The sequence below is a fragment of the Salvelinus alpinus genome, chromosome 5 (genome assembly GCF_045679555.1).
Source record: "Salvelinus alpinus chromosome 5, SLU_Salpinus.1, whole genome shotgun sequence".
NCBI lineage: Eukaryota > Metazoa > Chordata > Actinopteri > Salmoniformes > Salmonidae > Salvelinus > Salvelinus alpinus.
Genome location: NC_092090.1, coordinates 32,000,769 through 32,027,920, shown reverse-complemented (window position 1 = coordinate 32,027,920; position 27,152 = coordinate 32,000,769). Strand labels below are relative to the sequence as shown.

Here is a 27,152-nt window from a genome sequence, read left to right as displayed (position 1 = left end):
AATCCTATCATAGTGATGAACTGACATTCCATTGGCTGCTCTCTCTCTCGCTCTCACTCTCTCTCTCTCCTTCTCTTTCTCTTTCCATACCTCCTCCCTCTCCTTCTACCTTCCATCAGTGTGCTCCACCAATGAACTAGTCTGTGGAGAACTTCAAAGTAGGTCCTCAGGGCTCCCCACTCCCCAGTGTAGGGATGGAGAGATGCTATGTCTGTTCCATGCGCTCTCACTGACAGAGCAATGTCTGTGTAATTAATAATACAACTCTATGGTTCAGAGGAAGGGAGAAAGATAGAGCTGAGAGAGAGTATCAGTATCAAACAGTATCATATTATCACAAGAAGTCAGCTTCACAATCACTTACTTGTTCAATAGTTTTGTAGTAAAGTAGTTGTTTCCATATCCAGTCCTCCAGTACCACTAACAGTACACATTGGTATTATCACCCTGGACAAAAATGCCTTATTCAACTTGTCAAGTTCTTGATGATTATTTGACAACTAGAATCAAGTGTGCTTGCCGGCGCCACAACAAAAATGTGTATTGTTGGGGGCAGTGGAGGCTGTTGATGGGAGGACAGCTCATAATAATGGCTGGAATGGAGCGGAATAGCTGGAATGGAGTGAATGGAATGGTATCAAACAGATGAAGATGCGTTTGATACCATTCCATTTACACCATTCCGGCCATTATTATGCTCCCGAGTGGCGCAGCGGTCTAAGGCACTGCATCTCAGTGCTAGAGGTGTCACTACAGACACCTTGGTTCAAATCCAGTCTGTATCACAACCGGTAGTGATTGGGAGTCCCATAGAGCGGTGCACAATTGCACAATATGAATTTGTTCTTAAATGACTTGCCTAGTTAAATAAAGGTTAAATAATAAAAAAATGAGCATCCTCCACTGGTTGGGGGTGCTCGAGGATCGGAGTTGGGAAACACTGTAGTAGAGTATAACTTCCATTTTTTTTGTACCAAGCTGTATATATTCTCCCCTGTTTCTTCCCATGATGGCTCATAATGTCTCTGACTGCTGAGGGGATATTCATACATCACTGTCTTATTGCTCTCCCTCTGCATCTAGGCGCAACTGAGAAACAGTTGACTGTTCATTCCAACCCTCAGTTGTACACTACAAAACACACACACACACAGATATGTATTTGCAACCATGCATGCATGCATAGGAACGCATGCACACACACACATTAATGCAGACACGGACACACACACACTGTCCATAATGTCCTATGAGCAGGGTAAAGACAGGGTCAGCAAAAACAGCAGCTGACAGATCTCAATAGAGCCTGGCTGTCAGTGTGTTGTCAGTAGTATCCCCCTGAGGATAGACTGGTCACTTAAAGCCATGATGGGTCAGGTCAATGGATACTCATAGCTCAGGATCTAGAATAGCCCCTGGCATAGATAGCCTACCGAAGTGTGAAAAGAGTGTGGATCTCTATTAATGGTACTTACTATAGTAATATGTATCTAACTGTGCAATCATATGAAAAGTACTTGGATTACAGTTTTTTACAATCGCTAGGACCCATTTCTCAATAATTTGGTCACTTTTTCTAAACTCTTCACACAGTGAGCATAACAGCAGTCTATGTGGGCTAAACTATGGATAATTTTTCATTGCTTTGGCACAAAATGCATTCAATGACTACATCTTTCAATTTTCATGAACTCTTTTCTCACTCAGACACAACCACCACCAAAACTGTATGTACCTACAGGCCAATTTGCACATGTTTACATACTCTTTTCAAAATTGTTAAACTTAAGTTCAAAACCTAAAATAACACAAAATTGAATAAGACATAAATTTGCTACATTTCTACAGTAATACCGTATTGAAATATATTCCAAATCTAAAAAATGAAATACTATCAAAACAGTTAGACCAACCACAGCTGATTCCCATTGTAGCGGAACACCTACACAGGTGTTAGTCTTTCAATTACATTACCATCTATACAAAAGGGGATATCTTAGGAATAATGCTGTACTGTAATGTAAACATGGACCCAGCCAGAGATAGAGAAGTGGCTGACAGAGGAAGAAGAGTGGCTGGGAGAGGGAGAGGAGTACGTATGTGTGGTGGAAGAAGACTGAGAGGAAGATCATGAGCTGTAGTCTCAGATGAGATTAAGGCTACCGTAATTGATCATGTAATAAATCATGATCTATCAATGAGAGAGGCTGGTCTGAGAGTGCAGCCAAATCTGCAAACGCTCAACAGTGGCATCTATTCTGAGAAATTTCCGGCAAAACAACAGGTAAGATGTGCATTCTGCAAGGGCATCTGAATGAACTGCACATTACAGAAGTAAATTGAGCAAAGTTTCCAAACCTACTTGTGTGTAATTGTAATTGTTTTTGTATTTCTGCTCAGGACCCAACGGTTACCTCCTACAGGCGGGAGAGGTAGGATTTTCACTGCTGTGCAGGAAACTGCAATCGTTGGTATGGTCATCAGAAACAATGGCATAAAACTCACAGAGATTTGGGACGAGTGTTGGCAGACAGTGTAAGCATAACAAATATTTCTTGAGTCCTGAAACAACATCAAGTCAGGATGAAGCAGTTGTACACTGTCCTCTTTGAGAGGAACTCTGAACGAGTCAAGCAACTCAGGAACCAATATGTCCAGGTAAGATGACTATAAAATACAGAACTGGTTTTGAACAAAACCAAACAGGGCAGAGGCACACAATGGCATGTTTTTAGGTATAATGTAAACTACCGTAATAGACTAACTCTTATGTTGCTGTAACGCTCGTCTGAAGAAGAGGGAGTGGACCAAAGCGCAGCGTGGTGCGTGTTCATGATGTTTATTAAAAAACTGAACACTAGAACAAAATAACGAAGAGCAAAACGACAACGAACAGTTCTGTCATGTGTAGAAACACAAAACAGAAAATAACTACCCACAAAACACAGGCGAGAAAATGCTACCTAAGTATGGTTCCCAATCAGAGACAACGATAGACAGCTGTCCCTGATTGAGAACCAAACCCGGCCAAAACAAAGGAATACAACACATAGAAAAATTTACATAGAATGCCCACCCAAATCACACCCTGACCAAACCAAAATAGAGACATAAAAAGCTCTCTAAGGTCAGGGCGTGACAGCCTGTGAGTCAAGCCTGTGAGTCAAGCCCAAAAATTTATTGGGGGGGGCTAAAGGATAGTGTGGCGAAGTCTGGTAGGAGACCTGCGCCCACTTCCCGATCTTACCGTGGAGAGCGAGAGTACGGGCAGACACCGTGTTATGCGGTAAAGCGCACGGTGTCTCCTGTACGTGTGCATAGCCCGGTGCGGGTTATTCCACCTCCCCGCACTGGTAGGGCTAGATTGGGCATTGAGCCAGGTGCCATGAAGCCGGCTCAACGCGTCTGGTCTCCAGTGCGTCTCCTCGGGCCGGCATACATGGCACCAGCCTTACAAATGGTGTCCCCGGTTCGCCAGCATAGCCCAGTGCGGGCTATTCCACCTCGCCGCACTGGCAGGGCTACGGGGACCATGCAACCTGGTAAGGTTGGGCAGGCTCGGTGCTCAAGAGCGCATGTACTCCATCACGGTCCGGTATATCCGGTGCCACCTCCACGTACCAGTCCTCCGGTGGCAGCCCCCCGCACCAGGCTGTCTCTCCGTCTCCTCCCTACAGGTGTACCCGTCTGCCCAGCGCTGTCTGAGCTGCCTGCCTGCCCAGCGCTGTCTGAGCTGCCTGCCTGCCCAGCGCTGCCTGAACTGCCTGCCTGCCCAGCGCTGTCTGAGCTGCCTGCCTGCCCAGCGTCATCTGAGCCGCCCGTCTGTCCCGAGCCGTCAGAGCTGCCCGTCTGTCCCGAGCCGTCAGAGCTGCCCGTCTGTCCCGAGGCGTCAGAGCTGCCCGTCTGTCCCGAGCCGTCAGAGCTGCCCGTCTGTCCCGAGCCGCTAGAGCCGTACGCCAGACAGGAGCAGCCAGAGCCGTCCGCCAGACAGGAGCAGCCAGAGCCGTCCGCCAGACAGGAGCAGCCAGAGCCGTCCGCCAGACAGGAGCAGCCAGAGCCGTCCGCCAGACAGGACCTGCCAGTGCCGTCAGCCAGCCAGGACCTGCCAGTGCCGTCAGCCAGCCAGGACCTGCCAGTGCCGTCAGCCAGCCAGGAGCTGCCAGAGCCAGCCAGCCAGGAGCTGCCAGAGCCAGCCAGCCAGGAGCTGCCAGAGCCAGCCAGCCAGGAGCTGCCAGAGCCAGCCAGCCAGGAGCTGCCAGAGCCGCCCGCCAGCCAGGACCTGCCAGAACCGCCCGCCAGCCAGGATCTGCCCCTCAGTCCGGTGCTGCCCCTCAGTCCGGTGCTGCCCCTCAGTCCGGTGCTGCCCCTCAGTCCGGTGCTGCCCCTTAGTCCGGTGCTGCCCCTTGGTCCAGTGGGGTTGATATGGAGGGCGATTAAGGAGGCGGACAAAGACATTGTTAAAGTGGGGTCCACGTCCCGCGCCAGAGACGCCACCGCAGACAGACGCCCACCCAGACCCTCCCCTAGAGTTTTAGGTGGTGCGCCCGGAGTTCGCACCTTGAGGGGGGGGGGGTTCTGTCACGTTCCTGACCTGTTTTCCCTTGTTTTGTATTTATTTAGTTGGTCAGGGCGTGAGTTGCGTGGGTTGCCTATGTGTGATTTTCTATGTTGGGATTTTGTGTTCGGCCTGGTATGATTCTCAATCAGAGGCGGCTGTCAATCGTTGTCCCTGATTGAGAATAATACTTAGGCAGCCTGGGTTTCATGTGTGTTTTGTGGGTGTTTGTCTTCCGTGTCAGTGTTGTTACCACACGGGACTGTTTCGTTTGTTTTAGTCGGTTCCTGTTCGTGCGTTCTTTGTGTTCTATAAGTTCTCATGTTCAGGTCTGTCTACGTCGTTTTGTTGTTTTGTAGTTATTCAAGTGTGCTTCGTGTTCGTCTTGTTTAATAAATCAACATGTATTCATCACCAGCTGCGTTTTGGTCCGATCCATGCTCCTTCTCAGACAAGGAGGAGAACAATCGTTACATATATACGAATGATTGTATTTTGGAATCACTCAATGCCATAAAATGACATAAAACATATTGAAGCATATTGCATCATGTCTGATACATTCCTGTAACATATACTGCAGTGAATTCTAAACAGTAGAGAGGTGTCATTCTTGTTTTGTAGAGAAAACATTGTGTAATGCTAGCTGTTGTTAGTGTTGTTTAGGTCATTGTTTTATGAGTGACAACGTGTGCTTGTTGGGTGACAACCTTTGCTAGTGTTATGGAAGAGTTGATTTGAGACGTGTATGAAGTGTTTTGGTAGTTTTAGGGCATTTTGAACGTGAAATTAACTGCTGTGCCAAGCTGAAAGTTAGTTAGGAGAACTGTGTGAAGAGTTTTGAAAAAGTGACCTAAGTATTGAGAAATGGGTCCAAGCGTTTGTAAAAAAAAACTGTAAAATTATGTAATCTTTTGTTTCACGGACTTGTTGGAGTTGTGTTTGAGTGTCCAGTGAACCTCATCAATGTTAGTCTCTAGAGGAAAGAAATGGCTTCTCTCAATATCCTTGTAACTAGATCACTGTGATGCCCTGACCACTTCATTTGGATAGAGGACTGGGTATGAGTGTGTGTGTGTGTGTGTGTGTGTGTGTGTGTAGGTGTGTGTACATGCATGTCTTTGTGTACATTTGATCCCCTTATTGGATAGATTAATATTTGAATTCATAGATGGATACATCTCACCATCCCTCCTACTGTCTCTCCTCTATATTCACCCATTCATCCCCCTCTCTCTTCTCTCCCTCCCCTTTCAGAGTTAATATGTTCTGCATCTTTTCTAGATTAAAAATCATCAAAAACATAATGTTTAATTACATACATGTACAGTATCTATGTTATGTTGATTTAATTCCATGTCTACTTTGTCAACAGTACTGTATGTTGATGTCAGGCTGATCTTTTTTGTGGAGAGTGCACTCATGTACAACTAGGGGTCTTCTCAGGTGAAGTACAGCTTGGCTGTAGCCCTAACCGATGTGCTGCTACTACTTCTCTCAGCTCATTATCCATGCATGTAGGCCACTGGAATATGCAGCTCTGGGGAGGCTGTACAGCTGGCGACCGCAGGCATGACAGAGACAGAAAAGTGCAGTTTGACAGAAATCTTACCTGCGAGAATTCGTAAAATACCTAAACTCTCAAAGTGATTTTCTAACAGAGCATTTTTCACCTGGTATTTTAACACTTAATTCAATAGTTTCAAAGCTCTCTATTCTGTCACCATTCAAGGTGATAAAACAACAAGATCCTGCTCCACAGTATGTGTGCTAATACTCTGATGACACCAATATGTCCTCCCTCCTGCAATATAGGCAAAGAAAATGACGTGCTGTATTATGAGGATGTTCCCATCATCCTTATTTAGGTTGACTTACTTAACCAATCTCCCTGTAATCTGTTGGAACCCCACCAGTAACACAGCACCTTCAGGTGGCCCAGATATGTGGTGATAGGAGGACTCTATTTGATGCATGTGTAACAAAGGTAATTAGGCCCTGAGTTTGCGAGGTGTTATTAAAATGCTAAACAGTTTAAGGGCTGGATAACATGACAATCTAAACCTCATCAGGACGTGGGAGGGAAGGACAGAGGGAGAAAATAGAACACGTCTGATTTCGCTGTGGGTGAATGTTATTTCATACATTACAATGTACTATGCCTATGGATCATTATTGTCCAAATGAACTCTATGCTGATGTATTCACTCTCCCCTACCTGTAGTGGTTTGATTGTTCCCTTGTCAGTAATATTTATTATTTTTGGTGAACTCAAACAAATAGGCTTAATCTAAATAAGCTGCTTCACATATCAACAGTAGTGAAAATTTGCTGCAGAATTATTTTTTTAATTAATTGATCATAGTATAGCTTTTGTTATATTGAAATGTTCATTAGGCCAACTGGCTCTTCAGAGATCCAAAGGCAGCTCGGTCTCTACTGTCACCAGTAGTCATGAAGTGCTGCATGCTCCAGCGGCTTTGCATCCTCATTGGCATTATCAGTAGCAGGTGTAGAGGAGGCAGCCATATCGTTCAGCTCATTGTCATCTTCCTCATCCTCAGCGATGAGGTCTTTCAGGCTGGTCTCACTGATGGATTTCTCCATAGAGGTGTCTGTTAGGTTGGAGATCAAATCTTTAGCAGAGTCATCCTTCACATCCTCATCAGTAATGATCATGTCCTTAGTGCTCTCAGGAGTCAGAGCCATGTCAGGAGTGGAGGTCTGGGTAATGGAGTCTGATGTGTGAACCTCTGTCATGGTCTCCGATAACTGGGTGGTCACCATGGAGATCTGGCTCTGAGAGGTGGCAGTAGTCTGTGTGTCTGTGTTCATATCTGTTGTCTGTGTTTCCGTCTGTGCCTGTGTCAAAGTGTTGGTAGAGGATGGCTTTCTCTCTGTCCTAGTTGCCATAGATGAGGTGGTCAGAGGGACTCCAGGTAGCTGCCACTCCAGCGGGAGGACGGCCAGGTTCCTAGCCAGGGATAACTGGGAGAGGGAGCTCTACACGGAGGAAAAGGGGGGTTAGGTTGAAGTCAGGGGGGAAACTGTCTGGATGTTTGAATCTCTGTCTGTCCGCATAGTAATTAAGGTTTCAGTAACTTACGTGGGCACGTGGTAAAGTTGGAGAGTCAGGTATTATGTAAATTTCCTCCACAGGGGTCTTCACTTGCCGTGGTGTCCTTCGATTTATCTGCATAAGACAATTGTAACACCCAACGATAATGCTGCATTATGAGAAAGTTATTTTGCTCACAGTAAAATATGATACAGCATGTTTGGTTGTCTCACAGAGTTAGGTCTTTGTCCCGAATTAGTTCCCTTGTCTGTTTCTGGTGTTGTACTTCTGGGTTTGTGGTCTTGAGATGATTCCAACAGCTGAACTTCAGTCCGGTCTTTCTCCCTCCCCACCTTTCCATTACTCTTGTCCTTGACCCTTTTGATTGTAACATCACCTCCCGACACGTCCGAGCCTGTGTAGATTAGACATTTTGATTTTGAAGACACGTTCTTCCAAGTGGAGCCAATCTTATTCTATTTCTAATCAGCAGACACCCCATAACACTCACCAGTATCAGATGCATTGTCTTTGTCATGGTCCTTTCTACTCTGTCTGTTCTGAGAGGGACCAGTCTTCCTCAGCTTGACTTTCCCACCACAGCAGAAGAGAGTGAACATCTGCAGGGCCGCCACAGCTGGATGGATGCTCTTCTTCTTCTCTTTCTGCTGGGTCTCCTTTGCTTGATCCTCAGAGGAGACCTCAGTGTCGCAATCAATACATCAGTTAGAAATCTACTGATATTTCAAACTACAATATCAATGTTGAATATATGTAGCCAATGAGCTAGCTTGGTTAGCAGCAAATATTATTTCATAAGTGTGTTTCCATGTCAAAATGTTACACCATAATAACTAGCGTTAGTGCTGTCTGTGATCCTTGGGGGGTCCCTACCCTAAACCCTAACCTTAACCCCTACCCTAACCTTAACCCTTACCTTAACCATTTCAATTTCAACGTCAATGGGGTAAGGTCAGAGTTGGGACGTTCCATGGATTCCGTTTAGACTTTTCCTAATAACTATTAGGGCCTACCCCATCCGAAGGGGCATTGTAACATCATCACATTTGTCAAGCCGTGTCAATGTATCAAATTCAACACAATATGCTGTGTTTTCCTGATTGTGGTCATTATAAATTGTCAAATGCATTGGTTAATCCTCATTAATAAGCAAGTTTGGATGTCTTACCGAGTTAGGTCTTTGTTTAATGTCTTTTTCTGTTTCCGGTGTCGTTCTGCATTTGTGGTCCTGAGATTCAATACAATATTTTTCTCCCCTAACCTTTCCTTTACTCTTGTCCTTGATCCTTTTCATGTCACCTGCAGAGTTGTCCAAGCCTGTAAGTGAAACATTTCTAAGACACATGATGTGTTTTTTTTCTCCAAGTGAAGCCTAAATAATTGTACTATGTAGCAGCACTAATCAATATACACCTCCTAACACTCACCCGTATCAGAGTCATTATTGTTGTTCGTATCGTGTATCGTTGTTCCCTTTCTCCCCTCACCACTCTGGGAGGGATCAAAGGGGGTTTTCTTCACCTTGACGCAGCTCAGCAGTGTAAACATCTGAAGAAAGTTCAGGGCTGGAGGGATCCTCTTCTCCTTGGGTTTATCTATATGTTCCTGGGTCTCCTTTGGTTTCTCGCTAGGGGATACCTCAGGGACAGGGTCACTGAGTCTCTGACCCATGTCACGCCAGGGTAGTGTACTGTTGTAATCAATCAAATCAGTTATTGGTTGAGAGATTGTTCAAATGTAGCTAATGCGCTCTATCTGAGCTTGTCTGACAGTTTTAATGTGGTCCGAGATTATGACATAAGTGTGTTTCCGTGGCAACATGTTACCTCATAATGTTCCCTTATAATAACTAGTGCTCCATCCCTGGTAAAGAGGCATTGTGACATCATCAGGTTAGTTACCTATCCACATATCCACCCAGAACACTGGAACAGCCTATTTCTATAGACCTAGTCTGCCTGTATGTCTGTATGTCTGTCTGTCTGTACAGATGAAGGATATTAATTTGATCACTCTTTTGTTTCTGAGATTTGTACTGCAGAACAAGAAATGCGAAGTTGTATTGTATTACAAAAGGCTTTGTAAGTTTGTAATTTCCATTTTAAAATGTCAGACTTGATTTGCCCAAATAAACAATGTATCAACCCCTACAAAAAATCTTCCTTGATTATAATCCACATAATAATTCACATTTCCTGTTGCTGCAGAATTATTTTCCTGCTGTAGCAAACAGGCTCAAGTTAAGATCCTACAACTGTATGTCTGTCTCTCTCTTTCCTTCTCTCTACCTCTCTCTCTCTGCCTGTACTCATTTTCAACCTCTGCCTTCACCCTATTGCAGCAGTTTATTTTCTCATCATTTGCCTGCATCATGTTGCAAGGAGAGGGTGGCTGAGCACAGGTCAATCACTCCACAATGAGTATGATTATACAGTTGATTATCAAGTGCCACATTCAACAGACTACTACTGTTGGCAATCAGAATAAATGCTTGTTGTAGTCCAAGAGTCGACTCAGTGAATACATGCAGCCCAGTGGGCAAGAGTCATGGCAACACGTCTATTCATACCTCCTCTATGTCTGCACTATTAAAAGCAGATCGCCGCCTCATGTAGCGTAAGAGATAGCAAGCCTCCCTGGCTCAGCGCCTGTTAGTGTCAGCTTTTAAGTGCTACATGTCAGCCTGATAAATACTCTGTGTCATCCGCTGAGACGATTAGTGATAAAAGCTCACAAAACAAGATAGGCTAACACCTCTGTAGGCACCTGGATGGATCACAGTAGTTTATCCACTTCCCTCAGACCACTAACGATAGGTTTGCAGGTATGCATGCACAACCACACACAAGCATACACACAAGCATACACACACACACACACACACACACACACACACACACACACACACACACACACACACACACACACACACACACACACACACACACACACACACACACACACACACACACACACACACACACAAGCATACACACAAGCATACACACACACACACACACACACACACACACACACACACACACACACACACACACACACACACACACACACACACACACACACACACACACACACACACACACACACACACACACACACACACACACACACAGAGACAGACAGACACGTCACACTCACACACCCTGTTGTTATACAGTAATGGTTGGTGTAGGTGGACTGCGGGACCATGGGTCATGGTTGTTAACCAGACGAGAGGCGACAGCAGGCTGGCTGTCATAAAGGCGCTCAGTGAGACCTGTGACACTGTGCATACTAATGGTAACTAAATTATTCATCTGTAGCGCGGCAACATCCAACAGCAGCGCAGCTAGCTAATGGCCTGGTTTATATCAGTCAGGGATGAGAGGCCTTATCTACATCACAGCAACTCTAACCAACGGCCTGAGTGATGCTATATGCTAGACAGAGGAGAAGAGAGGGACAATAGAAAAGAAACAGACTGCAGCTAGCTGAATGTAATGGGAAGCAGATATGGAAGAGGATGTTCTACAGTGCAGTAGCACCAGTCTGTCTGTTGACAGCACTCGTGGTAGTGGTGATACACGATCTCTCTTTATGGTGGTCCATGTCAATGCCCTGCTTAGCAGTGTTATGTGTTATACAGCATAGTGTATGGCTGTGTAAAAGCCGTATGTTAATGACCTGTGAAAGAGCAGTATTGACGAGCTGCGTTAAAGCAGTAAGACCATGAGATGGTGTGTTTTATATCCCATGGGATGTGGGACCTGAAGTAAAAGGCAATGTTTTGCCTTGATATAATGATACAGTAAAAATCATGGAAGAAAAAATACATTTCCATTGGCCTCCCTAGCTGGGATAAGATAACAGAGATATCATCACTGTGTGGGAGGTGGAGCATGAAGAAGCCCCAAATGGCCATGTAAAAATCTTAATCTGTGGTGGACAGGACAGTGGTAAAGTTCATGTAGGTGCTCAGACAGCAGAGCTGATGTAAAGAATGTGGCATCATACAACGAGATGCAACACTACAACGATGGTACTCTAATTTATTAATGTTTTGTGTGGAGTAAAGTGGTGCTCTCTCCATACAACATGCAACACACACACACACGCATACACACACACACACACACACACACACACACACACACACACACACACACACACACACACACACACACACACACACACACACACACACACACACACACACACACACACACACACACACACACACATACACACACACACACACACTCTCACACACACACACACACACACACACACACACACACACACACACACACACACACACACACACACACACACACACAGAGAGAAAGACAGTTTATCTGCCCCTGTCGTCTGGCGGTCAACTCCATAGAGATCCTATTAAATTGCTAAGGGGGCTATGTCATAATCACTCAAAGTTATAGAATGGGGGGATAATGGCAGCTACTCTCATCAGGGAGAAATCCAAACCAGTCTAATTAGAATGAATGGCCGTAGAGGCATCGGTGATGCATTTCCTGTTTTTACTTCTGCAAGAAAATAAAAGGCACAACAAATATCAGAAAATGTGTTATAGAAATTAAATAAAATTGAATAAATTGTATTGGTCACATACACTTGGTTACAGGATGTTAATGTGAGTGTAGCGAAATGCTTGTGCCTCTAGTTCCGACAGTGCAGTAATATCTAAAAAGTAATATAACAATTCCCCAACAACTACCTAATACACACAAATCTAAAGGGATGGAATAAGAAAATGAACACACTACCATTCAAAAGTTTGGGGTCACTTAGAAATGTCCTTTTTGAAAGAAAAGCAAATTCTTTGTCCATTAAAATAACATCAAATTGATCAGAAATTCAGTGTCAACATTGTTAATGTTGTAAATGACTATTGTGGCTGGAAACGGCTGATTTTTTATGGAATATCTACATAGGCGTACAGAGGCCCATTATCAGCAACCATCACTCCTGTGATCCAATGGCACGTTGTGTTAGCTAATCCAAGTTTATCATTTTAAAAGGCTAATGGATCATTAGAAAACCCTTTTGCAATTATTTTAGCACATCTGAAAATTGTTGCCCAGATTAAAGAAGCAATAAAACTGTCCTTCTTTAGACTAGTTGAGTATCTGCAGCATCAGCATTTGTGGGTTTGATTACAGGCTCAAAAGGGCCAGAAACAAAGCACTTTCTTCTGAAACTCTCTTTCCTTCCCCAAACATTTGAAGGGTAGTGTAAATATATGGTTGAGCGATGGCCGAGCGGCACAGGCAAGATGCAATAGATGGTATAAGATACAGTATATACATATTAGATGAGTAATGTAAGACATGTAAACGTTATTAAAGTGGCATTGTTTAAAGTGACTAGTGATCCATTTATTAAAGTGGTTAATGATTTGAGGCGGCAGCCTCTCTGAATTAGTGATTGCTGTTTAGGAGTCTGATGGCCTTGAGATAGAAGCTGTTTTTCAGTCTCTTGGTCTCAGCTTTGATGCACCTATACTGACCTCGCCTTCTGGATGCTAGCGGGGTGAACAGGCAGTGGCTCGGGTGCTGTAGGTGTCCTGGAGGGCAGGGAGTTTGCCCCTAGTGATGCGTTGTGCAGACCGCACCACCCTCTGGAGAGCCTTGTGGTTGAGGGCGGTGCAGTTGCCCTACCAGGGGGGATACAGCCCGATAGGATGCTCTCAATTGTGCATCTGTAAAAGTTTGTCAGAATTTTAGGTGACAAGACAAATTTCTTTAGCCTTCTGAGGTTGAAGAGGCGCTTTTGCGCCTTCTTCACCACAATGTCCGTGTTGGTGGACCATTTTAGTTTGTCTGTGATGTGTACGCCGAGGAACTTAAAACTTTCCACCTTCTACTGTCCCTTCAATGTGGATTGGAGGGTGCTCCCTCTGCTGTTCCCTGTGTTTGTTATTATATTATACAATATCAGTACATGTTGCATTTACAACTTGTCTAAATCCTATCATCAACTGATTTCAGCCAGTGCATAGCTGTGGATTGACTGCATTGTTAAAATGGAATGTTGGCATATTAGCATAATTTGAAAAATGTATGGAATCATTGCTATAAAACTGTCTGGCTATAGCTAACAAACATACAATGCAGATAATCTTCAAATTCATTGTTTTACACTATCTTATCACAGCACTGGCAAACCATGTTTGACCACCTCCCTGACCAAAATGGCTGACTCTTTAGACCGTCATAAGAAGGTTCAGAACCATTCTAGAGTTCTAATTCCGAATTCTATTTCCAAAGCATCCTGTAGGTTACACACAACGGGGAAATTGCCCTGTTTATAGCGAACATTGCATCATCATCATCATCTAAACGGTGTCACACGTCATCTTCTAAAGTGTCCCATATGCAGGGAGGGAATGCATCGGCTGATGACCAGTGGTGGAAAAAGTACCCAGTTGTCAAACTCAAAGTAAAGATACCTTAATAGAAAATGACTTTCGTAAAAGTGAAAGTCACACAGAAAATACTACTTCAGTAAAATTCTAAAAGTATTTGGTTTTAAATATACTTAAGTACCAAAAGTAAATGTAATTGCTAGAATATACCTAAGTATCAAAAGTAAAAGTATAAATCATTTAAAATTCCTTATATTAAGCAAACCAGACGGCACCATTTTCTAGTTTTTTATTTTATTTACGGATAGCCAGGGCACACTCCAACACTCAGACATAATTAACAAACGAAGCATGTACTGTATGTTTAGTGAGTCTGCCAGATCAAAGGCAGTAGGGATGACCAGTGATGTTCTCTAGATAAGTGAGTGAACTGGATCATTTTCTTGTCCTGCTGAGCACTGTATTTTGTGTGTAATGAGTATTTTGGGTGTCAGGGAAAATGTATGGAGTAAAAAGAACATTATTTTCTTTAGGAATGTAGTCAAGGAAAAGTTGTCAAAAATATTTAAGTAGTAATTTCAAATATTTTTACTCAAATACTTTACACCACTGCTGATGACATACTCAGCTAAAAACGAAATAGATGGCTCCAGTTCCTACTGTTCTATCTTGTCATATTCAAAACATACACAATGTTGGCTTGTTATAGATGTGTATGGAGCTATGAAGTCATGCTGGTAAATGTGGTTAACCTTCACAGTAGCCATAAGAGTGATTTCCAGAAATGGTAAAAGTCCAGAGTACAACAGACGTTACGTAATTCCCATGACTAAAGTCAATACAATGGCAGCCATCATTCAGGTAGAGTTCAACATGTAAAGTCATTAATCACTAAAAGCATAAGATAATGAAACATGGATATTCAACAGACAGTCACGGTAGACCTCTTCTGATCTACAGTATATCTGATAAACTGGCTCAATACACGCGGTACAATTGATTAGATTAGAACACCGCATTTCTAGTGCTGCGGGTAGTAGGCACAGATCTAGGATCAGTTTACCCTCCTAATCCCTAACTTTACCATTAGGAGGAACATGCTAAATTGACCTGAGAACAGCATATGGAGTAGGTACAACTTCATCAGACTCTGATTTCTGACTTTGTGAGGGGCAGGCATGTCTAATTGAAAACACCGTCTCTGACAGTGACAAAGCACAGCTCATCATCACTGGAGGCAGCTAATCCATGGAGAGCGACGGTGGAACAATTTAAACCCAGAACATGCAGCCTACACAATAAGGAGCTAATGGTTCGATAGCCAATCAGCTTGCTCTAAAACTGACGAGCCTGTATGACACTGAAGGAAACAGTGGAGTCAATATTCTGTCAGAGCCTCAAATGTACAAGTACATGTATCCCCAAGAGGTATGCATAGCCACACAGTATTATTGGCTGAACCCAGCTGATAAAGTGAAAACAGTAGTTAGCAACTAGGCATGTATCCAGATTATTCTAAACCATAATGATAAATAATCTGTGAATGTTCTGAGCAGATGTTCATTTGGCATTGGTTTCTATGTGGATTCATTAGTAACCTTCTCACAAATACAGCCGTTTCTTCCTGTCATGGTTATCCACTCGGCTGCAATCTCATTTATTGGATTTGTAATATGCAAAAATAAACAACGGATCATTGACAAGGTACAAAACAAATGACTAGACCCCATCTACATCTCTCAGAAAACATTTAGACTCACACACACACACACACACACACACACATACACATTTCGCTGTTTATTTTTTTTTATGTCATATGACTATCTCTTGATAGCCCTTCTCTCTGGTCTTGGTTGTCTCTCCCCCTCTCTCTACAGTATTTCACAGTCACTCAGTTTGTGCCTTTTCCTATTTTATTTTGACATTTAGCTTACTGTAATAACTTAATAGAATCACCGTCCCACAATTACACACAATAATTGTATTCATTTACATGATCAGATTAGGCATGTTGGTTTTCATTACCATATGGTTTTACACTTGCCTTTTATCGCCTCACGATAATCTGTGGTTGTCATAGCAACAGGTGAGGAATATTAACATTGACCATCCAGCTGTGTTTTATTAATAAATATTTATTGATAACATTTGAAAGGACATTTTTACGTACAGGTACTAAGTCTAAGAAATGAACTGCCACTGCACATGTCATGTGATCATCCGACAGAACATTCTATTCCAAGAACAGAAACCGAAAGAAACTGAGGAGAAGATATTCCACCAAAAACCATGACCTCATGCACCGTTTCCAAATGAAATATGTATGTCAGTTCAACTGGTTGTTTTTAAGTACACTGTGCAATACAGACACACCCCATTAAAAACAGGTAGAGCAAGACTAATGTAAAAAACGGTTACTTCAAACTCAGGCTTAGATCAAACTGTTAAAACCTCCTGGTTGTTTTTGTCATCGATTTTCTTTTTGGAACTGAATAAAAAGAAAACAACCATATTATGTGGTCACTCAACATGCAACTGAATCAATCCAACTCCCCATGCAAACGTCCTTTCCCAGAGACGCAGAGCAGACAATAATTGGTCTCTGATAACCAGGAGATTGACCGCACACGGTCGTGACGTATAACAGTATGTCGACCACTCAGCAGGACGGTACTCCTACGGTTGGGCTGGGCTGCCTGGCTCTTCTCCTTGTGGTCGTATTCCGGGAGGGACCAGACGGTTAAGCTTATGGAGACGGAGGAGTCTTCAGGGAATTACAGGACCCTGCCTGGCTCCCGCCTGTGGTGCCTTGGTACTGTGGGAGAGAGAGAGAAGAGAGATGAGATAAACCTCCAATAAAGATAGCTGTGTACATGTAGATTAGTAGTCCTAGAGACATTCTGTAAAGGGGATGAAGATAACAGATCATTTCGGGTCAGTGTATTGACCAAATCTGCTACTTTGATAAACCGATTAAATTGTGAGTTCTGTTTGTAGGTGAAGTTCACTGCACTGTAGTTAAAGCTTAATAGCAGCAATTGTGACCTAAATACACTAATAAGAGCTCACTAATTCAAGACTCTCTCACTAATTGTAGGTGATAAGCAACAAGCTGTGCCAAACTAAAATCTGTTTTGGGAATAATCTTTATTGCCTCTGAATCCTCCTTAGAGGACTGCCAAACAGAGCTACTCTCTAAAACACCCGTAGTGAAAACAGAGATTCTCTCAAACTCCCAGCACTTCAACATGAAAGCACTTGATTGATTATTTCGCTTGCAGAAATCTAGCCGCTCAGAATCGGTTAGTTAAGCAAGCAGAAAAACGTCTTCCTCTCTTTTCATCTCATCGAGGTCAGATCTATTTTCCAGTGAAAGGGTCAGTTCTTCTTGACAGTAATTGTTTTGTTTGCTGGCTAAAAAGCAAAAAGACAGAAGCCATTACGGAAAGAGAGTGAGGGAGAGAGTGATGGGTTACAGAGCAAACAAACACAAACAAACATAGTTGCGTTTGAAGTCCTTTTGCGTCCCGGGCGTGTTTTGAATATGTGATTTTTGGGGGGAGGGCCTTGTGAAGGCAGAACAACATTGATTCAAATGGCTGGTGAGGCAGACTGCTAAATAATAGATGTGCTTTCCTGGGGGCTCAAATTAGGATTTCAAAGCATAGTCACATAATGTAACTAACTAAGTAAGTAACCCTGAAGCAAACAGAATAGACTGCTTAATTGTTCCTTTTCTCAAATCCTGCTCTGTCTGTCTCTCTACCTCTTTTCTTGCTCTCGCACTGTCTCTTTCACTTAATCTACAGTGTCTCTCCCTATCTGTCTGTCTCACTCTCTCTTTCTCTCCCTCGATCCCTCTCTAAACATTGGTGGTTCACTCAGCTGTGTTCTAAAGGAAGACAGTCTCCTTTGATGCCAACACAATAAAGCCATTACGCAAGGCTGAGTGCACAGGTTACACACTCCCTCCTTCAACTCCTCAACACTCAATCTATCCTCCATAATAATAATAAAAATAGATGTATTATTATATCTTTCCAATTAATGTCAGCTTTGTATGTATACCGTTGTTCAGCTACCTTGTACATAGCAACATCTTATACAACGCAATGTAGACATGAAATGTAGAAAGGCCTTGATTCTTCTTCAGAAGAAACGGTATTCTTGCTGCCATGCTTGGGAAGTAACTACCATACACATGAAAGTCTGATTTTAATTATATTTTTCCTGAGTAAATTTGGCTCAACAACAACAACAAAAAATCAAGGTAGTTATACTCGCTGAAAGCCTTGGCATTCTCAGCTGTGGTTGTTTTTGACAATGGAGGATTTTTTGCGCTGGGAGGTAGAGAGGTTGAGAGCCTCTTAGGGTATTGATTATTGAGAAGAATGAGGCCTTAGAAAAGAGGAGGATAATTTTGATGAATGAGTTTCTGTGGCAGGTAACGACACTCTACCATCTGAAGTCTGAAACCACCAGACATAGGTCAAACTAGTCAACTTCAAGATGTCGGGTATTTGAGTCATTTTTGACAATATGCAATACAAACCTATTTCAGCTGAGACAAACCTTGAAAATGTTCCACTTGGAAACAAAGACACATACAGTGGGGAGAACAAGTATTTGATACACTGCCGATTTTGCAGGTTTTCACTGCCGATTTTGCAATTAATTACTTAAAAATCATACAATGTGATTTTCTGGATTTTTGTTTTAGATTCCGTCTCTCACAGTTGAAGTGTACCTATGATAAAAATTACAGACATGCTTTGTAAGTAGGAAAACCTGCAAAATCGGCAGTGTATCAAATACTTGTTCACCCCACTGTATGTGGGCACACACACACACAAACGAACACCGGCTTTACCTCTATGAGCGGGTGCCAGTGGGCGATGGGTTTTCGTGGGTACGACAGCATTTCGCTCCAGTGGTCTCGGCCCAGGTGCTCTGCATCGTTGCCCACTTTACACACCCCGATGACCTCATTATGGCCTACACTGGATAGGGAAACACACAGAGGCCTTCATTACTCCTGCCTTTGGACTGGAGATGAAGGAGTACTGTCTCTACCTAAACTTAACGTTTATTTGGGTAGTAAGATAAACCTACAAGTTTATTCCTACCTTTAGATAGAACATTAAAGTAACATTACAGTAACCCTGTGTGGATCTAAAAGTGAATCACATGACTCATTGAAAATGTGTGAATTCAGTGAAAAATAGGGCATCAACCAAAATGTATGATGGGATGTGAAATGTCAGGAAAGAACATTCATATTGCGTCTGTATGAATGGTGTGACAGAGCTAAATGATGTGACAGAATGAGAGTATCTTTTCAATAACGATGTGACAGAACAGTCATTATTTTTTAACTTTTTTTTAATTTCACCTTTATTTAACCAGGTAGGCCAGTTGAGAACAAGTTCTCATTTACAACTGCGACCTGATCAAGATAAAGCAGAGTTACACATAAACAAACGTACAGTAAATAACACAATAGAAAAATCTATGTACAGTGTGTGCAAATGTAGAAGATTAGGGAGGTAAGGCAATAAATAGGCCATAGAGGTGAAAAAACTACAATTTAGCATTAACACTGGATTGGTAGATGTGCAGATGATGATGTGCAAGAGAACTGGGGTGCAAAAGAACAAAAAGATAAATAACAATATGGTGATGAGGTAGTTGGCTGTGCTTTTTACAGATTGGCTGTGTACAGGTACAGTGATAAGTGGTAAGCTGCTCTGACAGCTGATGCTTAAAGATAGAGAGGGAGATATAAGTCTCCAGCTTCAGTGATTTTTGCAATTCGTTACAGTCATTGGCAGCAGAGAACTGGAAGGAAAGGCGGCCAAAGCAGGTGTTGGCTTTGGGGATGACCAGTAAAATATACCTGCTGTAGCGCGTGCTATGGGTGGGTGTTGCAAAGCTAGGTGATCGTGTGAATATGTCTACCTTCACAGTAATGATGATACATTTGCCTTGGTGCAAAAACATAGCGGTACTAAAATGAGAATTGATAAGAGCAAGAATAGAAGGAAGATAAAGACGAGGAGATGTTGGACTGCTACCCACAGATAGGAGGCCCTGGAGTAACGTAACCTTCTCTATTTCACTCGCATCGGCATTGAAAGCTTTTTAACCCTCTATAGGCCTTGCATCAATTCTGAATAAGTATTGTCTTGACTGGAGGTATCTACTCTCTCAAGGGACTATAAGAAGCCTGATAGACTGACAAGTAGCACAAAGGTATATACTGCATAAGAACCACAAATTAAAAACTACTGAGTCACTGAGTTAAAAGCTACTGAGTTAAAAGCTACTGAGTCACTGAGTTAAAAGCTACTGAGTTAAAAGCTACTGAGTCACTGAGTTAAAAGCTACTGAGTCACTGAGTTAAAAGATACTGAGTCACACTTGTTAAAAGCTACTGAGGTAAAAGCTACTGAGTCACTGAGTTAAAAGCTACTGAGTTAAAAGCTATGGAGTCACTGAGTTAAAAGCTACTGAGTCACTGAGTTAACAACTACTGGATCTCTGAGTTAAAGCTCATTTACTCACCGGTCATAGTCCATGACGGCGATCATAAGGCCGATCTGGTCAATGTTCTCTGGGGGGACATCAAAGACTATGGCTTCATTGTAGACAGGGTTCAGAGTGTTCCTCTTAGTGGAGGTCTTCCTCTTCTTTAATCTCCGACCGTCACACATTAGAGAGACCTTCACATACGGGTCTAGAGAGAGAGAGAGAGGAAGAGACTGAGACTGAGACAGAGACATAGAGACTGAGAAAGAGTCTGCTGTGCTATTTTTGTTGTATACAGCATATGTTGATGTTAGGTAGTATTGAATAGAAATACACAGTGAGATATTATGTGTTTTTGTGGTAGTGTTGTTATGGTGTGAGGTAGTGTTGACTTCTACCTGATGCCCCAGTGATGTCCATGGCCTTAAGGTTCCTGGCCTTGATCATGGTGATGGTCAGTCTGCCGGCGGTGGGCAGGTAGCACAGAGAGAACATCAGGTCTCCCAGATCCACATTATCCTGCATTGTGGAAACACAATACAACACCACAATATCAACCACATTATCCTGCATTGTGGAAACACAATACAACACCACAATATCAACCACATTATCCTGCAGGGTGGAAGCACAATACAACACCACAATATCAACCACATTATCCTGCAGGGTGGAAACACAATACAACACCACAATATCAACCACATTATCCTGCAGGGTGGAAACACAATACAACACCACAATATCAACCACATTATCCTGCAGGGTGGAAACACAATACAACACCACAATATCAACCACATTATCCTGCAGGGTGGAAACACAATACAACACCACAATATCAACCACATTATCCTGCAGGGTGGAAACACAATACAACACCACAATATCAACCACATTATCCTGCAGGGTGGAAACACAATACAACACCACAATATCAACCACATTATCCTGCAGGGTGGAAACACAATACAACACCACAATATCAACCACATTATCCTGCAGGGTGGAAACACAATACAACACCACAATATCAACCACATTATCCTGCAGGGTGGAAACACAATACAACACCACAATATCAACCACATTATCCTGCAGGGTGGAAACACAATACAACACCACAATATCAACCACATTATCCTGCAGGGTGGAAACACAATACAACACCACAATATCAACCACATTATCCTGCAGGGTGGAAACACAACACAACAACACAATATCAACCACATTATCCTGCAGGGTGGAAACACAACACAACACCACAATATCAACCACATTATCCTTCAGGGTGGAAACACAATACAACACCACAATATCAACCACATTATCCTGCAGGGTGGAAACACAATACAACACCACAATATCAACCACATTATCCTGCAGGGTGGAAACACAATACAACACCACAATATCAACCACATTATCCTGCAGGGTGGAAACACAATACAACACCACAATATCAACCACATTATCCTGCAGGGTGGAAACACAATACAACACCACAATATCAACCACATTATCCTGCAGGGTGGAAACACAATACAACACCACAATATCAACCACATTATCCTGCAGGGTGGAAACACAATACAACACCACAATATCAACCACATTATCCTGCAGGGTGGAAACACAATACAACACCACAATATCAACCACATTATCCTGCAGGGTGGAAACACAACACAACACCACAATATCAACCACATTATCCTGCAGGGTGGAAACACAACACAACACCACAATATCAACCACATTATCCTTCAGGGTGGAAACACAATACAACACCACAATATCAACCACATTATCCTGTAGGGTGGAAACACAACACTATCAACCACTGTATCCTACAGGGTGGAAACACAGCACAACACTATCAACCGCTGTATCCTGCAGGGTGGAAACATAATACAACAATATCAACCACTGTATCCTGCAGGGTGTAAACACAACACCACTATATCAACCACTGAATAAATAATCTAAAAATAATCAACATACGGTTGTCATGACGTCGCCTGCTTGGGTATTGCAAACCCCATCCCCCTCTCCCTGCCTTTCCCTGCCCCTTCAACCCATGCTGTGGTCACAGAGAGGTCGTAAATTCCTGAGAATCTCCTCATGGCCCAACAGTATTAGACAGAGGGTAAACTTTCAGGACAAAGGAATTTTCTCCCACCTCACAGAACTTGAGGTACGAACATATTTCATGTTCCTGCAAAAGTATAAAAGATCGGTGGAGAGTCCAGCTATTAACATGCCAATTGGTCACCACGGGGGAAACTCATGAGAGACTGTGGGACTACATTACCATACCGCTGTTTATATAATAACCTCAGATATGAGGTTTACATCTGTTTGTTGTATAAAATGAATGAGTGAGTATGATACTGTTTGTATAATTGTGCAATATGATTTTGGACTGTTTTATTAAGAAAAATATAAATCCCTTTTTGATTTGAACTAAACCCGAGGACCCGCCCCTGAGCCAGTTGGGTCAGACATCCAAGGACAGCCCCTTCCTGCTATCTGAATAAAAGTAAACTCTGAGAAATTACCACCAGACCATGTTTATCCTCCATGGGGAGAACGAAGGTTGAGTACCATTGCTGAATCTTTAACCATACCACGTGGTTAAACTCTTAGCCGAATAATAACAAGTCTTTGATATTGACTACTAGTCTGCAGCTAGGAATTCGGTATCATTGAACGCGAAGAAAGACAACCGCCGAAACATCCATTCTATAACGAATGTCACTCTGAACTATCCACAATAACCGGGACAGAAGGAACTCCAACCAAAACGAACTTCTCTCCAACGATCAAGACGACACACACCGAGCGTAACTATATATATATTGATTGCAATTGTTCCCGAATGAGTGAGCGTTTATGTGTAAGGATTAGCATGTCAATTGTTATAATTATGGACTCTGTAGTGAATTCTTAGTCGAACGCAACTTTCCCTTTGTCTAACAAGCCGCCATGCCGGTTCAGCCCACTAGGGCATATTTCTCCCATCATTTCATGTAACTATTTTTAAGTTTGTTTGTTTGTTTATGCATTTCTGTGAATTAATTAGTTAGTAATAAATAAATGATTTAAGACAATTGATGTATGGATGACTCATATTGAAGACTGGGTTCGTGCAGATAATCAACAATTTACGACGTTTGGAATGAGACTAACGTGAGGTAAAGTAAATAAATCATTAATTAGAAGACTACTGATCAGATATGAAAATATCTGAAAGGTTATATTGGGAAATTATAACTTTGTAATCTGATAACTTTCCCTGGTGCCCTCGAATTCATAGTTAATTAGTTACGCTATTACTCAAGTGATCGTGTAATCCCTAATTACAGGAATCTTTGATAAAAACTATAAGTCTTCAATTTAACGATAGCAAAGACACGACACGGTCAAGGATCGGTCAAGGACAAGATACTTATCGTTCTTACCCTCAATATCATTAGAATAAGGATGGAATAGAATGCCATCACAACAAGCTCTGACCATATCAAGCTCAAACCATTGCCTTGGGATTTTACAAGGACTTGAGCCAACATGTTGACCAAAAACCCCATCATGGCAACTCGCTAGTTGGTTTCGGTGAAGGGTAGGAAGAGCTTTTTCTTATGAGATTAACAATGGCAAATTCCCTCACTCTCTTTATAACTAATATGTTGTTGATTTATAGGAGAACTCATCACTGACATAAAAAATAGAAAAACTCACTCACAGGTAACGGTGTAGTAGCAAAGATGTCAGGATAGATTTATCTGAAACCCTTCCCAGTCATTGGTCTGGAAAACTCCCTCTCATATTCCAATAATAAACATTGATGCTACGCGAGAGAGAAGACTTCTGTTCGGCTGTAAAACGCAACAGCTCAATTATCACCCTGTTCTGAAAATAACTCCGTAGAGTTGGTGAGATCTCCTCCTGGTGATCTTCTCTTACACACTGAGAATTCCACTGGAACATTTTAATGGGAGAGCAATAACTTTCTATGCAAGATTTTAATTGATTAACCCAATGAAAGGTTTCCTAAAAACGTTACCAAACTTACACAAAATATATCCCTGCTAATAGCCATAATGGTGCTGTACAACGGGTTTGAAAGAGTATTCAGTAAGCAACCATTTGTTAACCTTCATTAAACAACTTTGTTCCAATATTTCTGTCATTCAGTGATATTTATTCCCATAGTAATTCGTTATGGATCCATAACTAAATAAACATCAGCATTTTGAAAGAGTATTTTTATCATTATTTTATTAACTAAAGCATAAAGATGTTGATGAAGAAATACTGTACTGCTGTTTTGAGTTAGAAATGTAACACTTCAGAGTACTTAAGCATCGAATACATTGCAGGTAGGGGGATGTTCACACCTACAGTAGCCGGGCTATAAAGAGTCTATTGTCCTGCTAATCGGGCTACAAGTGTTTGAAAGCCTGTTTTCAAAATGCCCCCAGCTGTCCATCACGACTGTAAATAAAAACACAGCATATTGTTTACATCTTGTTTACGTTCTTTATTGTAACCACAATGTCACAAATAATTTGTATATACCTTTCCAATTACTTTTAGAGTTTGGGGTTAATTTGATTAATATTATGGTGTTTCTATTCCAAGGAAAACGAAAAACCCTCTTGCACTCTTTCAATAGATACAGCTGGAGAACTGCAAGGCAGTCCCAATGTGCGCCACTCGGGAGCCATGACCAATATATACTGTATTGTCCTGCTAATAACAGGGTTAATAATATATATATATATATATATATATATATATATATATATATATATATATATATATATATATATATATATAGGATTTTATATAATTCTAAATGAATAATAATAATAATAATCGCTTTGTTTAAAAAATAACAATATTTTGGAGATTATTTCATTTTCAAATAACGTAACATGAGCGAGAAAAAGGCCATTCTTGAACATGTGGTTGGACATTATTTCTAATTTGTAAATAAAGCCAGTTTGTTATTTAGAATTATTTATTTCTGTTTTTAGACGGAGAAAAACCAAAAACCTACAGTCATCTCATGCGTTTCCCAGTCAAGGCCACCTCAGGTATTGAACCAGCATCTGTAGCAACACAGCTTGCACTGCTATTGTAACGATCTTCTTTGTCTGATGAACAGGAAGGATCGGACCAAAACGCAGCGTGGTAAATGTTCATGCTTTATTGAAAAAAACTGAACACTAAATACAAAATAACAAAGTGAATGAACGAAAACGAAACAGTCCTGTAAGGTGCTACAACACAAAACAGAAAACAACTACCCACAAACACAGGTGGGAAAAGGCTACCTAAGTAAGGTTCTCAATCAGAGACAACGATAGACAGCTGCCTCTGATTGAGAACCACACCCGGCCAAACACATAGAAATAGAAAATCATAGAACATAGAACATAGACTGCCCACCCAAATCACACCCTGACCAAACCAAAATAGAGACATAAAACGCTCTCTACGGTCAGGGCGTGACAGCTATGCAGTGTCTTAGACCATTGCACACTCAGGTGCTGAACAACATGACTGGTCGGGAGGGGCATACAGTACTACAGTAAGAGCAAAATAATCCTAACAAAATAAAATAATAAAAACCTTAGTGTAACAATAGTTTTACTAAGTAATACTGAAGTCGTGCACAATTATCAGTTTCTATTTAGGTTTATGTCGCCCGTTCATTGTCAGTTAGAGACACAGTAGGACCCAAAAACATAATCAGTGCTCTAACTCCCCCTTGTGCTGGTCTGGAGCAATGAAGTGGTGACGCAGGGTACCGTACTAAACCACAAATGACCTCTAAATCCCGCGGTGTAAGCTCTCAACTTTTAAAGGTGGAACCACTGTATATAGTACTGTAGTCCTACTAATGAATATCACTAGGCATTCCTAAGGCATCTTGATGCGTATGCAGCCTTGCACTCCATCAAAAAACTTGGAAGCATTTTTTTTTTACAGTTACTTTCTCCTTCCCAAACTAGATTAGTGAACACAAACAGAATGCCCCTCAGACTGTTAATAGCAGTGTGTTCTCCTGGTTTCTCTCTGCCGTCTACCATGCACGAGGGGGGGGCGTTTGTTTTCTCCCAGAACCCCCTGTGGTGTTCCGTAATGAGGTCCCTGCGTCCTGTGACATTTACACGCCTCTCCCTAATTATCTTCCTATCAGGTTGCTCAGGGGTGCAAGCAGGATGAGAAGGGTTAGATCCGTGTCCCAGGCACCCGGGGACCCCCGTAGGGCCTTCGCCAGCAGGAAATTGCATTTTAAGAGGGCAGGGGTGGGAAGGGGGTGACAGTAGGTGTAGGAGGCAACAGCGGGTGTAGGAGAAGGTGACGACTGTGCTCCACTGAGAGTCTCTGGTCATCACGTCGCCTCATAGCCCCAAATCTCACTGGCTTTACACATCCCAGCTAAAGTACAGCCTCGTAGAGACAATACACTGCTAACGCCAATGATCAAAGAAATAGCCATGGTTTCAGGTAACATAATCTACTTACAGTAGCTACTACTCTGCCTAGGAGAAGCTAAGTGAGTCCTACAATTGTGCAGTCATTCC

General features: G+C 42.3%; 1 protein-coding gene across 1 annotated transcript in view; it reads right to left on the bottom strand.

The window, feature by feature from the left end:
- Window positions 1-14,294: 14,294 nt before the first annotated feature.
- Window positions 14,295-27,152, bottom strand: part of LOC139575925 (synaptotagmin-9-like) — a 43,495-nt gene continuing 30,637 nt past the window's right edge. Inside the window, exons 4-7 of the mRNA XM_071401385.1 lie at window positions 20,949-21,069; window positions 20,587-20,758; window positions 18,893-19,022; window positions 14,295-16,837 (exon numbers count right to left, since the gene is read on the bottom strand). Coding sequence (XP_071257486.1) covers window positions 16,769-16,837; window positions 18,893-19,022; window positions 20,587-20,758; window positions 20,949-21,069 — 492 coding nt within the window. The 3' untranslated portion in view covers window positions 14,295-16,768. The remainder of the gene's footprint in view (window positions 16,838-18,892; window positions 19,023-20,586; window positions 20,759-20,948; window positions 21,070-27,152) is intronic.